Genomic DNA, 18,345 nt, shown 5'->3' on the forward strand with positions numbered 1-18,345 from the left:
TGGAGTCCGAACTAGCGGACATTTAAAAATGGTGGCGCCTGGCAATATGCAAATGAAGCCCGGGAAATTCAAATCCTGGGCTTCATTTGCAACTCCGGTTGCCTACATTAACCACCCTAGTTCGAACTAGGGTGGTAGTGTAGACATACCCCTAGTTATTATTATAAATTGTATAACTACCACATCTTAGGCTAATAAACATCTGTTCCCTTGCTGTCTTTTGACATTCAATACAAATATTTCTCAAAACAGGAAGCATCCTCAAGTTATCATTTAAAGATTCAGAAGAATGGCCAACACAGTATTGGTTGTTAAAAACACAGCTAGAATTTGCCTGGGAAAATATTGAATCCTTTTCAGAATATCCTGCAATTAATTAAGTATTTATAATCTGGAAAAATAACTTTTTGGTTAATTTTACAGGAAGTTCTCAGATAAGTTGATAACATTTTATGTGTACAATATACTTATAATAACATTTGACAAAGGTTAAACACTCTGGAATATTGAGAACTTCATTATTACATTTCACAATTATGGTGACAGTAAAATTTAACAAAAGTATGAAGCAGTTAGGTCATACAGCCTCACTTTGCTTGGAAGCAAAGATATAAAAGTCTTGGACAAAGTACTGGCAGCATGCCCAGAATTGATTTCACTAAAAATGATTCATTCTGGCCAACAGGATTTATGTTTAGAAGGTCTACTTGCATGGTGATAAGACTTCTATTTAATGGTCAATATCAGATGAAAATTAGATCTGACCTTAGATGTTAAGAAAGTATCTTTTTGCTGCTCAGGAGGTTGGATAAAGAAATCCATAGATAAACTAGACAGTAGGGAAAACATATGGCGTAGAAAACTGTTATCCTAAAGACCGAAGTATCTCACACTCCAAAAATATGAATGCCTAGCTCAGATAAATTATGTTGAGGTTTATAAAGTATTTATATATCTAAATTTAACAGTGAACATGTTTCTAAATATTACTTTAGTATTAAAAAACTAAAAATAATTTATAACTTAAGAAGTGAACAATATGCTTAAGAGTGACATGATCTAAACATGAGCTATGTGTTATTTAGGGATATGAAGTATAAAAGAAATAGAACAAGTGTTATAAATTATAAAAGAAAAAATATTGGTATCATAATGGAGAGAAAGTTTGATTTCTGACTCTAACTTTAGAAGAACTTGGGCATCTGTTTCCACCTCAAAGTAGAATCTTTTTTTTCTCCCTCAGCATTTGAAAAGATAGACTAGAACTACTTAATACGATTTTTGGTCTGTGTTATTGAAGCTTTTGTCAGTTTTTATCTCATTTGAAAGGTGGGATTAAAAACAGATGATGTGTACTGTAACTAGACACCTTCTCACTACCATGTTTCCTTCTTCCTGGGAGTAGAAAAATGTGCACTAACACCTCCTTCTAAGTGAGACTTATGAATGCAGCTGCTTAGTCTGGAAAGAACTCTATTTGTATCCCTTCACATTTCTAATGGGATAATGAAAAGACAAGAGGCACCAGGGCAGGAGTAATGGCACTGCCCTGTCTCCATTATTTAGCAACCAGAAGATATGGTCTAACAAACTTGTCACTTCTTATTAAATAAATCAGTCTTTTTTGAAATTCAGCACTAGGGCTACAAATCCAGGAGATGGTAATTGAGAAAGCCATTTGTGTCAGCACTGTTTGCTTTGATGCACTAAACTCTAATGACACACACAGAGAACAATGAAGGAGACCTCAGTGCATATGCTATAAATTGAAAGGTTATGAACATTACCTGCTTTGCATTTACATCACCCTTGACATGTAGGGCCCCAAATACATTTGAGGCTGAGGCTTTTTGTTTTCAAGTATCAATACCCATAGTACTTGCTACACCCTTAAGCATTGTATATCACAGTAGCCTGTGTGATAGCCTGCACAATATAATCACTTTGCCAGAAGAACTATTAGGAGAAAGAAAAGCACTGTGATATTTGAGATGTGGGAGTAAGAGATCTAAAAAAGGTTTTATGCTATTTGAGTGAGGAAATAAGTGACATTTTAATAAACAAAAGAATAACAGAACTTGTAGACCTTGGGACAGTGTCTGATTCCACTAACTCAATGTATTAAATGTGTACAACTAGTTGGAATTATTCATTTTACTTGAGCCCTAACAACTCAAGGTAACATTCTAGAGCTGTACTTGTGCTTTTAGTTGGCATGGCCAACTCTCTAAATAAATATGCAGTGAGTATGCTCCTCCACAAAGGTCAATTTCTCAATACCCTTCAAGAATCTTGAAGGGTTTTCTTCAAATTTAACTGTCAAAACAAAGAAACAGAAAAAAACCTGAACTAACAATAATAAATGTATTTAAAAGTAAAAATAGAGCACTTAAAAAAGCGAAACTACATAATAACTAGGGGAAAAGCTATTAGCTTTTAGTCTAATAAAATTATATTAAATAATAATAATATACATTAAGAAAAATAGCAATCACAAAAATGGATCAATCTCTCATTTAAAATGTGTACAGCATGTCCTCATTTTGTGTTTTATAGTCTAGTGCCTTAACTGCTCATGAGTGAGTGACCTTTTCATTGAAACAGAAATACCTATATAGAATCACAGATTTACAACATAACCCTGCTTCATGTAACCAACACAAAAATTATAACTGTGTGGAGTTTAAAATATTACTAGAGGTCTATAGCACCCTGAAACGAGATGACAGTTGGGGATCACAATATGAAACATATTCCAGTGTGCCCACTGGCCAATGGGAATTGCCTCTTTAAAGAACAGATAGCACGGGAAGTACCTCTTCCACCCTCCCCTCTGGCTCGCAGCAGCTCTGAGGGGCCTGCTGGGGAATGGAAGGCAGGGAACCTGTTGGACTGCTGGCTGAGAGTTGCCCAGGTAAGTGTCTCCTGGCCAGAGCCTGCTTCTGCCACCTCACCACCTCCCTGCCCCCCCCCAACTTCCTGTGCCCCCACTCCTGCCTCCCACCCCACATAACCCAAACTCTCTGCTCCCCTCTTGCACTCATATCCCCTCCCAGACTGCACTCCCATCTCCTGCCCCAGGTCATAATTCAAGCCCCCTAGCCTCCTCCTGCATCATAGTCTGCTGCTGCAGGTCACAACCCCCTTCTGATCTAGATCACAACCCAAACCCCTGTTCCCCAGTCTTCTGCACAAAGTCACAACCCAAACTCCCGCCTGAACCTTAGTCCCCTGACCCAGGTCACAATCTCCTCCTTCACCCAAACTCCCTTCCAGATCCCACACACCCTCCAACTCCCCAGTCCTTTTTTCAGTACCCAACCTCCATCCCAGACCCCGCATCCCCTTCATTAATATCACAGAAGAGTGTGGCCCTTGGCCACTTACCAAATTATTGGAGTGCTCCCCCCTGTCAAAAATTATTGTCTGCCCCTTCTATTGATCCTTCAAAGACTGCATTTTTGCAGAGGTTTCCTATTGTCTTGTGTCAGATAGCCTTGTGGAGGCCATTTTCCCGTACAATATTTATCCAAAAAAAAAAAAAAAAAAATCTTGAGTACATAACGACTGGTCTATGATGAAGTATTTTTTAACTTAATGCAGATAAACAACTTCTATGCTGTAGTAAACAAATGTGTAAATGTTACTTTAAGAGTTCCAAATAAAATCAAACAAAAGTTTAGATGAGGGAAATGATAAACTTTAAAACACTACAATAATTACTTTAAGTATTCATCATGTGTATACTTCAGGCACCAATCTCAGAAATTCATCTCTATGTGAATCCTCAAAATTGCAAAACATGAATGAGTCACAAAGTAGAATGAAAAGGGAATAATATTACCAGAACTTACTGCAAACATTGTTGGGATGACCTAATGTTCACATTTACATTTACTTAAAAGAAAATCTGAACATCTGTAAAAATTTTCATTTTACATATTAGACATATATGTTTGTATGCAGAAGTTCTTACCTAAGATGTTTAAATGCATCACCTCTGACAAGCGGTGTCTCTACAGAATGTTCAAAAATAGCCCCTTCTGGCCCTAAAAGATAGGAAAATATATCATGGAAAGTGTAAGAAAATGTGCATTCAATTGCACACCATTACAGTATCACAAATTAAATTTCCATACATCAATATCAAGGTAGCTATATTAACAATATATTTTAAGTTTTGGTTGTCCAGACTTCTTTGGAAAAGGTCAAAACCAAAATAAGTTAAAAAAAAAAGAAAAGTGAAAAGCGGGCTGAAAAACCCAAAATGAATACAAAATACTCTTGAACTGTGCAAATAAATTGTGGATATAATTATAACAGTGATCCATTTATATTTAAATAGTTGGGTAGGATTTAAATGTGAGATCTGCATTAAAATTAATAGCATTTGAACAACGAAAGCCCCATATGTTTTTTGAAAATGCTGAAGTCTTGTACAATACCACAAAAACAAGGATAGTCAAAAGACTGAACTAAAATTTCTCTTCAAACATTGCAGCACATGTTAATTACTTGCAAACTAACTGGATCATAGCTAGAATATATTGCAATTGCATGAGATTATAATACCATATATTGATATAACAGCTATAAACATAGGTGATACCATGTTTTACATCAGCAACATAATTTTATTCGATTTACATATCGTAGGAACCATAAATATCTCCACTATGTAATCTTCTGGATGTGTAAATACTGTTCATGGTAATACTGTTAAATATAGGGTAATACTGTTAAATAGTGCTCAAAACTATAATCTAAATGTATTTGAGTAAAACTGCAGTGTAAATTCTGATTGTACTGACCATAATTTTATATCTTTTTGGATTTCATCATAAGAACATAAGAACATAAGAACGACCGTACTGGGTCAGACCAAAGGTCCATCTAGCCCAGTATCCTGTCTACTGACAGTGGCCAGCACCAGGTACCCCAGAGAGGGTGGACCGAAGACAATGATCAAGCGATTTGTCTCCTGCCATCCCTCTCCAGCCTGAGAGACAGAGGCCAAGGACACCGTTTTATCCCCTGGCTAATAGCCTTTTATGGACCTAACCTCCATGAAATTATCTAGCTTCTCTTTAAACTCTGTTATAGTCCTAGCCTTCACAGCCTCCTCTGGCAAGGAGTTCCACAGGTTGACTACACACTGTGTGAAGAACTTTCTTTTATTAGTTTTAAACCTGCTCCCCATTAATTTCATTTGGTGTCCTCTAGTTCATCTCTTTATATATGACATTTATAGTGTGGTTCCTTGAAAAATAAACACTTATCTGGTACAAGAGGAATGTTGAAACTATTAGTAGAAATGTAATGTTGCTTATAAAGTAGGGCTGTCAAGTGATAAAAAATGTGATTTATCATTTAACTGCGATTAACTGTGCAATTAACCACATTGTTAAGCAATAAAATACCATTTATTTAAATATTTTAAAATATTTTCTTATATTTTAAAGTACAGGTCTCTACTCTGGACGTATCCAATATGACAGCACCCCTCGTCTCATCAGAGACCCCATGAGCGCTCCGACTGGCAGGCTGGGGCCAGGAGCCTTGGTAGACTAGGGAAGAATGGATCCTCAAAGTGTTTGGAGCCGCTGGGTATGTCTAAATTGCATTACTCTCTTAAGAGAGGAATGCAAATGCAGATGAACGAAATTGCAAATGAAGCACGGATTTGAATTTCCCGTGCTTCATTGGCATAATCGTGTCCGGGCGCTCTTTCTAAATACCCTATTTCAAAAAAAGAAACACTGTGTAGATGCGGTTAAGATTTAAGGGTTATTTTGAAAGCAGGGTTTTCTTTTGAAATAACCATGTCTACACAGCGTTTCTTTTTTACTTATGTAAAATTTAAGTAATTTAATTGCTATTTTTTATTTAATCACGTGAGTTAATTGTGATTGACAGCCCTCATAGTCAAATACATGATTATTACAGAAAAGTATTTTCTTTCAAATATTAATTAAGCTTTTGTACAAGTCTAAATTGTGCATCCATGATTCTTAATGAAGTTTATATTTCATTTTAATATTTATTCATGCAAAAGTCTATACAACTAAGGAGTCAAATAACTCACCTCTCAAAAATGTCAGTAGTTTTGACCCATTAGAAATATAGAATGAATGGTTAGGATGTGCTTACCTATGTGAGAGTTATTAGACTGACAGCATGATTATAGGTCAAGGCAAAACTGAGTCAATAATGATCTTTGGTTGCAATCTAGTGTGGCATTGCATTCTAACATACTACAAATTCAGGTCTAAAATGTATTCACAGTACAGCCTCCACCCACCTGAGATAGGGTACGTCTACACTTGCCCCCTACTTCGAAGTAGGGAGTCAAATGAAGCATACCAAAGTTGCAAATCAAGCGTGGGGTTTAAATATCCCGTGCTTGATTAGCATATTTGCGGCCGGTTGCCATTTTAAAATGCCAGTCGCCCGATTTAACTTGCTGTGTGTAGACGCGGTAGTCCATTTTAAAACCCTTCACTCATTGCACAAGGAGTACCAGTTAATTTGAGGGAAGGGTTTTAAATCGGACTACCGCGTCTACATGTGGCAAGTTAAAAATCGGGTGACCAGCATTTTAAAATGGCGACCGGCCGTGAATATGCTAATCAAGCACAGAATATTTAAATCCCGCGCTTGATTTGCAACTTCGGTATGCTTCATTTGCCTCCCTACTTCGAAGAAGGGGGCAAGTGTAGATGTACCCTAAAAGTGAGAAGAACTAGATACTTCCAAAGAAGGTACTAGAAACTTTACAGTGAAAAATTATTTTTAAAAAACTGCCCATGAGGAGATTTAATTCAAATAAGTCTCTCCTCTTTCAGTTAGGTCTTGTCCACACTTGTGTTTAGGGTACCATAGCAATGAAAAGCAGACTTTTGACCACACTGCCATGTGCAGCTACATGTGGCAGTAAATAGCTGTGGCAGTGAAAAGCTATGGCAGAGAGGATGCAGTAGGGAAAGGAAATAGAAGCTCCCCATTGCTGGAGCCTTTCCCTTCAGCAGGGAAATATTCTGGTATCTGCCTGTGGTAGGGAAACACTCTAGCAGTGGGGAGTTGCTCAAGTTTTTCTCCTCTGCCTCCCTTCTGCTGGAGCCTTTCACTACTGCCTCTCCACTCCCCACCTTTCCAGGCTGCTGGAGTCTTTCACTAGGGCTGTGTCTAGACTGCATCCCTTTTCCGTAAAAGGGATGCAAATTAGACACATCGCAATTGCAAATGAAGCAGGCATTTAAATCCCCCCCACTTCATTTGCATAAACATGGCTGCCGCTTTTTTCCAGCTCGGAGCTTTGCCGGAAAAAAGCGCCAGTCTAGACGGGGATCTTTCAGAAAATAAAGCCTTTTCCGAAAGATCCCTTATTCCTCTTAAAATAAGGAATAAGGGATCTTTTGGAAAAGGCTTTATTTTCCGAAAGATCCCCGTCTAGACTGGCGCTTTTTTCCGGCAAAGCTCCGAGCTGGAAAAAAGCGGCAGCCATGTTTATGCAAATGAAGCGGGGGAGATTTAAATCCCCACTTCATTTGCAATTGCGATGTGTCTAATTTGCATCCCTTTTACGGAAAAGGGATGCAGTCTAGACACAGCCTAGGGTGGGGAAAGGCTTTGGCAGTGGGACACTATACCACTGGGACATTAAATATAGCAATGTAGACATGCCAGACACTGTTTGGGCATATAGAGAATTAAGGATGTTAAACTGCAGTTAATTGACTAGTCGACTAGTTGATGGAATTTCCATCAACTAGTCGACAGGCATGTCCATGTTCCTCCTTTGAAATGTACAAGAGGGAGAATTTCTCTGAAGGATCCCAATAACTCTCCCCAGGACCTCCCCCCCTCAGGGGCTTTTGGCTTGCTACACTATTCCTTTCCCACCACAACCCCTCCCTTCACCCACTTCCCTGAATTCTCAATAAACACACCTGTTTGTTTTTGAAGGAAATGAACCTTATATTTGTTTTAGAAAAAAAAGGGAGAAGGAGGGGGCTCATAACCTGGAGTGGCATGGGGGGCAGCTGGATGTGGCACCTCCGCTGCAGGGATCTTGTCAGACTTGGGGTTGGGTGGGTCCTGGTACCGCAGGGGGGTGGGCAGGAGCAGGGGCTGGAGTGGGGTCAGGGATGGCAGGGGGGCAGGGTGAGGGGGTATGAGCATCACTTGGGGAGGGAGCTTGGGCATTGCTTGGGGAACGGGGCATGGGCTTTGATTGGGGAGGGAGAAGAGGCATCACTTGAGGGCCAGCGGGAGGGGGAATGGGCTTAGCAGGGAGAACAGGAGGGTGGCAGACAGGAGCAGCGACAGAAATCAGGTATACCATCATTTCCCTCATGATGGCACACATGCTATCGCACCACTGCATGAGCTGGCCCCAGGTATGGTTCCGACACGCTGTGTGCTCCCGGATATTCTGTGCCAGGGTTTCCTGCATGTCACACAGGACACTGACATACTGCCACATCAGGTCTTCATGGACCCTCGTGTGCTTTCGGGTTCCCCGGGCTCTGGCAGATTGCTTGGTTGGTGTGGCTTGGCCCTTAGTCCCAGCAGATCCGACTGTGTAGAACACAAAGAGTGAGAGACGGTCAGTCATCCATGGAGACATTGTCCTTGAAGCCGTGCTCGTCTCTGTGAGCAGTGACCAACAGTCCTCAGGCCAGAGGAGGGGGATGTCTGGGGAGGAAGGCCATCTGTGGCCTGCACAACAGGCCCTGCCTCACAGGGACCCCGAGGTCCCCAGGGAACCATGCAGGTCACTTCCCACCCACACCCCTCTCCCCATAGTCCACAGACAAGCAGGCAAGGGAAGTGTCTGGCCACAGTGGGATCTCACCATGGGCAGCAGAGGATCCAGGAGCAGCCTGGCCATCCCTAGGTCCTGCATACACCTGAGCCAGGCAGCACAGTCCGTGGGAGCGGATGCCGCCTCGCATGTACAGGCATGCCCATGTACTGTGTGTGGCACTCCTTGGTGTGTCTGGAGCTGTGCCTGTGCCCTTGTGGCTAACCTACTTCCAGCTGTGGCAGGTGCTGAGAGGGCGTCCCCCCTCCCTGGGGCCAGATGTGTGTGTGGCCGCTCCTGAGCCTGGAAGCAGGATTGTGGCCGTGCTCAGGAGCTGTCTGCTGAGTCCACGTGGTGCACACTAACGCAGTACGTGGTACCGTGTGCACAGACGGCAGCATGATGTCCAGCCCGAGCAGGCTGAGTGATGCTCATACTCCTCCCCCTCTGTGCCCACATCCCCCGCCCTGTGTGTGTGACAAACTGAGAGCACTCACCTGAAGATCCCTTCCTGGCCTCAGAGGAGGCCTGGGAGACATCCAGACTGACAGGAACTGGCTCTAAGGAGAGTGTGATGGTAGCCATATCATCCGCCTCCTCCTCCCTCCTGCTGCTGTCCCTGGTCCTCCTCTTCCGCTGTGACCTCCGGCCGGGCAACTACAGGAGTGTTGAGGCTGGAGTCCATGACTACGAGTGGGAAAATGGTTTCCCCAACCCCCAAGATTTGGTGCAACTCCTGGTAATAGGGGCAGGTGTGAGGGTCCTACCCTGGAGTGTGAGCTTCGCTCCCTGGCCCTTGGCCATTTTTCCCAAAAAACTCTATAGTGTACACATACCCTGAAAATGCTAATTCAGTGGAATCAAAACATTTCACAGGAAAGTGTAAATACTGTCAAAACATTCAACTCTTAATTTGTTTGACAACTAATGTATTTTCCTCTGGTTTTGAGAGGGTTTCCTTTTCACTCAATACTGTATAAAGCTTTTTTGTGTCTACAATGAAAATAGCTTGATGTTGGAGCAACTACAAGTCTTTCCTGTGATAACAGGATTGGTTTATCTGGTGATAGTTTTGAGAGTGTGTTCCCATATCAATCATTTGCTCATTGGCCTATGTTCTTTCCCTATCCTGCTGATTAAGTCTGAGTAGCATCTATATTCCACTGACATTCATGTATTTATTTTCTGTCCAGAGTACGAAAAAGTTTTGGTGAAATATATCCTATATATCCACACGATTAATCATGTGGAGTACGAAAAAGTTTTGGTGAAATATATCCCATATATCCACACGATTAATCATGTGATTGTGTATGCCTCCCTTTTGAAATGCTGCGACAGCATTTCAATGGGGCAGCACTGCATGGAGCCCAGTCAGCTGGAGTGCCCAGCTGACTCCGGGTTCCATGCAGCACTGTGCCTTGAAAGCGCTGCAGCAGCGTTTACAAGGGGCAGTGCATTAGGAGCCTGGGATCAGCTGGGGACTCCAGCTGATCTCCGGCTCCACTTGCACTGCTCCTTTGAAGTGCCAAAGTGGCACTTCAAAGGGGCAGTGCAGCATTAATGCCTGCGATTGATGCGTTAAAAATTAATGCATTAATCCTTCCCTATGTTAATCGCAGGAGTTAATGCAGGTCAATTGACAGCCTTAATATATGCCTATCCACTTCTCTGCTATATGAATAAGGATTTATCTGTTCTGCAAATGTAGCTTGTTTCCCAATGCACTATTTGTCCTGATGAAACAGTTCCCACCGGGGACTCCCAATTGCAGTTTTGTGACACCTTTAGCTTGTTAGGAGGTAGCAGGCTTTGACTTTGTCTCTTTTCCTTCCATCACCATTGACTGTAGTAATAATGGGTCTACAAATGCCAAAGAATATGTGCATCTTGATACGAAGTATTGTACTGAGCTGCTAATAATGTCTTTTGTGGAAGTGTTTCTCCATTCACTGATCTTTTAGGTTATGTCTACACAGCAGCGTAGCCTGCGTCTACATACAATTAGTTATTTCAACATAATGTTGAGCTGGAGGACTGTTTACTCTGACTCCTCATTGAATGAGGAGTAAGGGACATCATAGGAAGAGAACTCCATTTCAAAATAAGTGGTGTGTAGATGTCCCCAAATTTGAAATAAGGTATTTTGACTTAAGCAATTAGCATAGCTCAAGTTGTGTTGCTTATTTTGAGTTTAGCCCTGCTGTGTAGACATACCCTTAGTGTGGGCATCTGCAGTATTATTTTTACTTGTTTGGAGTCAGGTGATAGCACTTGCAAGGTCAGCAAGTGTCTCATATGGTGGAGAAAGAACATGATAAGAACTATTTAGAAAACCTACTCATACACAAATTCTTTGGTTCAGATTTAATGCATGCCAGGGTACTGAGGGAATAGGCAAATGTCATTGCAGAGCCTTTGGCCATTATCTTTGAAACCTCCTGGAGGTTGGGAGAGGTCCCAGATGACTGGAAAAAGGCAAATGTAGTGCCTATCTTTAAAAAAGGTAAAAAGGACAATACAGAGAACTACAGATCGGTCAGCCTCACCTCATTCCCCGGAAAAATCATGGAGGGGATACTCAAGGAATCCATTCTCAAGCACTTGGAAGAGGGGAAAGTGATCAAGAATAGTCAACATGGATTCATCAAGAACAAGTCATGCCTGCCGAATCTCATTAGCTTCTATGATGAGGTAACTGGCTCCTTGGACAAGGAGAAGTCAGCAGATGTGATATACCTTGACTTTAGCAAATCTTTTGGTACAGTTTCCCACAATATTCTTCCCGGCAAGTTAAGGAACTATGGATTGGATAAATGGACTGTAAGCTGGATAGAAGGCTGGCTAGATTGTTGGTCCCAACCAGCAGCAATCAATGGCTCGAAGTCTGGTTGGTAGTCAGTTTAAAGAAGAGTGCCCCAAAGATCTGTTCTAGGGCCAGTTTTGCTCATCTTTATTAATGACCTGGCTGAGGGAATGGATTGCACCTCCAGCAAGTTTGCAGATGACACTAAGAGAGGTAGATATGCTGGAGGGTAAGGATAGGGTCCAGCGTGACCTAGACAAATCAGAGGAGTGGGTGAAAAAAAAGTCTGATGACGTTCAACAAGGACAATTGCAGAATCCTGAACTTGGGATGGAAGAATCCCAAGCATTGTTACAGGTTGGGTACCAACTGGCTAAGTAGCAATTCGGCAGAAAAGGACCTGGGGATTACAGTGGATGAGAAGCTAGATATAAGTGTGCCCTCGTAGCCAAGAAGGCTAATGGCATATTAGGGTGCATTAGGAGGAGCAATTCCTACAGATCTAGATAAATTATGTTATCTAGATAAATGGGGCATGAGTCCCCGGTGAGGAGGACTGGGGAGGCTCTGAGGGCTCCTCAGGGTGGACACTCTCCCTCAGGGCCTCCTGGATCCTGACAGCCCCCTGATGGACCCCCCAGATGGCAGCCTGCAGCAAGTGCAGCTGGGTTGATGGCAGTGACCCCATGAGACGCACCGGCATGCCCAGAGGCATCTCTGGCTCCATGTGGCTGAGTGCTGTGGTGTCCCGAGTTCGGGCACTCAGAGCAGTCCAAGACAGGACTGCTTTGGTGTCCCTCATCGAGGTAGACAAGCAAGCGGGGTACCCTGAGAACTGTCTGTTCGGGGTGGGGGTAGGGTCCCTTTAAGCACGGAACTCAGTTAGCCTCAGGCAGCAGCCCCACACACTAAGTCCTAACCTGATGCCTTGCCGGCACTGGTTCCAGCCAGCCTTAACTTCGGTTCAGAGTCCACTCAGTGTGGACGTGCTATTTCGAAATAGCAAAATGTTATTTCGAAATAGTTTTTGTGTGTAGATGCGTTATTTCAAATTAGCTTAATTCAAATGAACTATTTCAAATTAAGTTAATTCAAAATAGCGCCATAGTGTAGACATACCCCCAGAGACTTATGGGTTAAGATAAGTCACCCCTTAATCTTTTTAAGTTAAACAGAGTTCCTTTAAGTCTACACTGTAATGCATGCTTTCTAATCCTTTAATCACTCTAGTGGGGCAATTCCATGAATTTTCTCCATTTTATCAACATCCTACTTGAATTTCAGATACCAGACATGGACACAGTATTCAAGTAGCGGTTGCCTCAGTGCCAAAAATCAGAGGTAAAATAACTTGTCTACTCCTATTCAATTTTCCCATGTTTATGCATCCAAGGATCACCTAAGTAGTACTGAAAGTTTATGTTTAGCTGATTATCTACCATGAACGCCAAATCTTTTTCAGAGTCACTGCTTCCCAGGATAGGGTCCCCTGTCCTGTAAACATAGCCTACATTTTTGTTCTCAGAGGTATACATTTACATTTAGCCATATTACAATACATATTATTTGTTTGAGTCCAGTTTACCAAATGATCCAGATCTCTATCTAACAGTGACCTGTTCTCTTCATTATTTATCACTCTCTCAACTTTTGAGTTATTGAAAACTTTATCAGTGTTGATTTTATGTTTTCTTTCAGGTCATAAATAAAAATATTATACAACATAGGGCCTCTATCCCTATGACACCCTACTAGAAACACAACCTTTTTATGATAATTCCCCGCTTACAGTTATATTTTGAGATCTATCAGTTATCCACCTTTTAATCAATTTAATGTGTACCAGGCTAATTTAATATCCAGCACCAAGTCAAATGCCTTACAGAAGTCTAAGGATATTACATTAATGCTATTACCTTTATCAACCAAACTTGTAATCTCATCACAAAAAGGCATCGAGTTAGTTTGACAGGATCTATTTTCTATAAACCCATGTTGATGGGCATTAGCTTTATTATCTTCTTTTAATACCTCATTAATTAAGTTCTGTATCAGCGATTCCATTATTTTGCTTGGGATGGATATTAGAATGACAAGCCTTTAATTACTTGAGTCATCCTGTTAACTCTTTTTAAATAGTGCACACCATTAGCTTTCTTCTATTCTTCTAGAAGTTCCCGTATTCCAAGACTTATTGAAAATCAACCTAATCCTATTAGTATGTCTCGTTGAAGACACTGTTATAATCCTACTTCAGGTTTGATACCACAGCATTTTTCAACCCTCTGTATCCACCTGTTGGTGTCCAAAATGTGGTGAGGTAGCTGTCTTCTTTATCCAGTATCATATTCCCAATATAAATCTTTGGAATCAAGTACTGACTCTATTTCTGATGTTGTTCGGTCAGGTAACATTTCTGTACTTACAGGCATTCAGTAGTGACTTTTTGTGTGTGTTTTATTTAGGGTGCTAGGGTCTATGCAAATATATCACTTTTCTTTCTTCTCAATAGCTACTATGCTGATTATCTGACTTGTAGACGTGCTGACGTTAGCAAAGTATTTTTTCCATATATTTTTTATTTTTAGTCTTCTTTTCCATTCATTTTATTACTCCCATTTTTTGTTTCTCTTAATGCAATGGCAAAGAAGGGGGGTAGCTGCTCTACTGACTATTTTTTCCCTATCTTTCCAGATGTAACATGACTAGGAGACACTGTAGTTCTTTACAAACATCATGGCAATTTTTTAATGTCTTTGCTGCATGTGTGCCACAGTGATTGTCTGTTCTGATTATGCATTTTATATGTCCATTGTATGAATCTAGTAATAGGCTGTGTCTATAGGCGCGATCTTGCACAAAAGCGACCTGTCTACACTGGCCGCGAGTTCTTGCACAAGTACACTGATGTTCTAATGTATGAAATCAGTGCTTCTTGCGCAAGAATTATGATGCTCCTGCTCAGGAAGAAGCCCTCTTGTGCAACTGCTCTTGTGCAAGAGGCCAGTGTAGACAGGCTACATGAATTTCTTGCACAAGAAAGCCCTATGGTTAAAATGGCCATCAGAGCTTTCTTGCGCAAGAGAGTGTCTACACTGGCAAGGATACTCTTGCGCAAAAGCACATCTCTTGCACAAAAGCACATGCCTGTGTAGATGCTCTCTTTTGGAAGAGTTTTTGAACAAGAACTCTTCCGCAAAAGAGTTATTGCGCAGGAGCATGCCAATGTAGACGTACCCATCGAGTTTAGCGCCAGAAGGGATCATCAGATCATCTAGTCTTATTTCCTGTACTCCACAGGTCATAAATACCTCCCATCACTCACACACTAAACTCAGGCACTGAAATTAGATCAAAGTGTTATATAGCTCATAAGAAATTAGACTATTATGTACCAAATGGAGAAATTGGGACAGACCAACATGCACTAATAAGAGGGGTCCCTGCAATGGCAATGAAATGATTAAGTAAAATTCTATTTGGCTAATCCTGCCAAGTGATCCCCAGCCACAGACTGCAGAAGAAGGCGAAAAAACTGCAAGTCTGACCCAAGGGAATTTTTTTCCCCAGTCCCAATGTGGTGATCAGTTAGACCGTGACCACATTAGCAAGTACAGTTAGCCAACTAACTGAAATAAAAGGACCTCAGTGTCACTTCAGACAATCTTATCCAGTATCCCATCTCCAGACATGGTAATTTCTGATACTTCAGAGGAAGGAGATTAAACCATACCCCCCATTCTAGGATACGAAGGACGATACCTTCCTGACTTCTTCAGGTGTCTGGTTGAACCCCTGTAGCATGAATGAATCATTTACAGTCACAAAGTTTATTTATGATTCACTTGTTTTAGCCGTATGTAGTAACTTCTGTGTTAACTGTACTTCCTGAAACTTAGCTTATATACTTTTTCTTGGTATTCTGCTTACAATTTACATTATACTAGTGGAATTATGATCATGACATTGTATAATTGTAATTTAATTTTAGTTTATTGCAATTTTGCTTCCTTCTCTTGCATAATAATGAGGATATTTTTGTTACCTAGTACATTCACTGGTGCCCCATTATATATTTGGCATTCAATTTCCTGTTTGTTTTTGTGCTCCTGCATTATCTTTGCATCTGATAAGAGTCTAAGCTTTACAAACCATTTACTTTTGCTATTTTGCATTGCATTAATGTCATTTACATGCAAAGGCTCATTCTGTGAGTCATTTCTTCCTTCTTTAACATATTTCTTCTTTGTCTTTCTGTTTGCAAGTAAGGTGTTACTGTCATAAGGAGGGCATTTTCCAATACAGGCAGTCCCCGGGTTACGTACAAGATAGGGACTGTAGGTTTGTTCTTAAGTTGAATCTGTATGTAAGTTGGAATTGGCGTCAGCCGCTGCTGATACTGATCAGTTTCAACTGTGGCTGAATCTGGATGCCAGTTCTGACTTACATACAGATTCAACTTAAGAAACCCAGGCGTCCCCAAGTCAGCTGCTGCTGAAACTGATCAGCGGCTGATTCCTGGAAGCCTGGGGCAGAGCAACTCTGCCTCGGGCTTCCTGTAGTCAGCTGCTGGTCAGTTTCAGCAGCGGCTGACTTGGGGATGCCTGGGGCAGAGCAGCTGGGGTGCTGCTGGGTTGCTCCAGTAGCGTGGCTCCTCGGCGCTACTGGAGCAACCCAGCAGCACCCCAGCTGCTCTGCCCCAGGTGTCCTGATTCAGCCGCTGCTGAAACTGACCAGCAGCGGCTGAATCAGGACGCCTGGGGCAGAGCAGCTGGGGTGCTGCCGGGTTGGTCCGGAGCAGCACTGCGGGACCAACCCAGCAGCCTCCAGCTGCTCTACCCCAGGGGTAGGCAAGAAAAGCCTGGTCTGCTGGGGGGGGCACTAGCTGCACCCCCCCCCCCCCCAGCAGACCAGGGGGACAGGAGCAAAGCCTTGGAGCATGCCCGCAGCGGGACAGCACAAGCGCGCCTGGGCTGTCCCGCTGCGGGCGTGCTCCAAGGCTTTGCTCCCCGTCTCCCTGCAGACCAGGGAGACGGAGAGCAAAGCCGCTGAGCACGCCTGCAGCGGGACAGCCCAAGCGCGCCCAGGCTGTCCCGCTGTGGGCGTGCTCCAAGGCTTTGCTCTTGTCCCCCTAGTCTGCTGGGGGGGATCCAGCAAAGCCGCTGAACCCCCCCAGCAGACCAGGGACACCAGAGCAAAGCCGCCGTCTGGGCGGCTTTGCTTGTTTGCCCGGGAGCAAAGCCGCCCAGGTGGCGGCTTTGCTCGGGTGTCCCTGGTCTGCTGGGGGGGTCCAGCGGCTTTGCTGGACCCCCCCCAGCAGACCAGGGGGACAGGAGCAAAGCCGCCCAGGCGGCGGGAGTCCCGCTGCCTGGGCGGCTTTGCTCCGGGGCAAACGAGCAAAGCCGCCCAGGCAGCGGGACTCCTGCCGCCTGGGCGGCTTTGCTCGGGTGTCCCTGGTCTGCTGGGGGGGGGGTACAGTGGCTTTGCTGGACCCTCCCCCAGCAGACCAGGGAGACCGGGAGAAGCTTTTCTCGCCCCGGAGGACACAGGTGGTGACCCGTCGCCCGTGAGCTCCGGGGTGAGAAAAGCCCCGTTCGTAAGTGCGGATCCGTCATAAGTTGGATCCGCGTAAGTCGGGGACTGCCTGTATATTTTTCCATACAGGTTGTCCTTTGCATTTCATCTGCTCCTCTAGTTTGTATTTGTGTCTTTGTTTCTGCACAAATTGTGGTGTGTTTTTCCTTCTGTTTTCATGCTTTCTCTGTGCCATTTGGTAACTTATCTCTGTGTCAGCTTCATTTATGCTTTGCATTTGGATGTGATCTTGTTCACTACTTTTGCACATCTGATTGCTATTTATTTATGTCAACAGAAATGGTCAGAAGTTTTATTCTGCACATCACATTTCCTAAATGTGGGCAAGCTCTAAAAAGTTCTTTTTGGTACTGCTATTATTTTATTGTCTTATCATCTGGAACATTAGCCAACATTAGACAACATTTTTAAGAGGCACTGCTATCGCCTCTCAGCATGGATGTTAGTGCTCTTTTCAAACTAACCCCCCCCCCCAACTGTAAAGCTGGAATTAAGGTTGTAGAATGTATCAATCATTTAGGGGGAAACTATGTAATTGACAACGGTGTTTTAAAACGCACACACACAGACAAGACTATGCAGCACTTTAAAGACTAACAAGATTGTTTATTAGGTGATGAGATTTTGTGGGCCAGACCCACTTCCTCACACAGAGAGAAAGAGAGAGAGAGAATCTGAAAGACAGGAAATTGAAATGTAAGTTTACATTTCAAATACAAAAAACCAAACTATTATTAGCAAATTATTCACCCCTCTATGCACCATCTATTACACTTATACACTATTGCCTCTGAAACTCTGCTGTGATATTGCATGTTTATATATCTTTGATGAGATTACAACTCTGTTTTATAAATGTAAAAGCACTGGAGTAATATACTTAGGCTATGTCTACATTGGCATGATTTTGCGCAAATTGTCTGTAATGCAAGAGTTTTTGCGTTAGAGTATTTGCGCAAGAGAGCGTCTATATTGGTCCAGGACTCATCGTAAGAACGATGCGCTTTTGCGCAAAAGAGCATCTACATTGGCGGGACGCTTTTGCGCAAAAGCAGAAGCCCGGAACCATTTTGAAGAGGGCAAAAGGGCATCAGCCCTTTCCAGGGGCGGGGTCTGGAGCTCCTCTGAGACCGTGCTT

The 18,345-nt window shown here is 42.8% G+C and overlaps 1 protein-coding gene across 3 annotated transcripts in view; it reads right to left on the bottom strand.

The window, feature by feature from the left end:
* Positions 1-18,345, bottom strand: part of SGCG (sarcoglycan gamma) — a 151,887-nt gene that overhangs the window by 50,375 nt on the left and 83,167 nt on the right. For all 3 annotated transcript variants that reach the window (XM_075919276.1, XM_025179381.2, XM_025179380.2), the window contains exon 6: positions 3,977-4,049. In XM_075919276.1, coding sequence (XP_075775391.1) covers positions 3,977-4,049 — 73 coding nt within the window. The remainder of the gene's footprint in view (positions 1-3,976; positions 4,050-18,345) is intronic.

Source organism: Pelodiscus sinensis, chromosome 1 (genome assembly GCF_049634645.1).
Source record: "Pelodiscus sinensis isolate JC-2024 chromosome 1, ASM4963464v1, whole genome shotgun sequence".
Taxonomy (NCBI): domain Eukaryota; kingdom Metazoa; phylum Chordata; order Testudines; family Trionychidae; genus Pelodiscus; species Pelodiscus sinensis.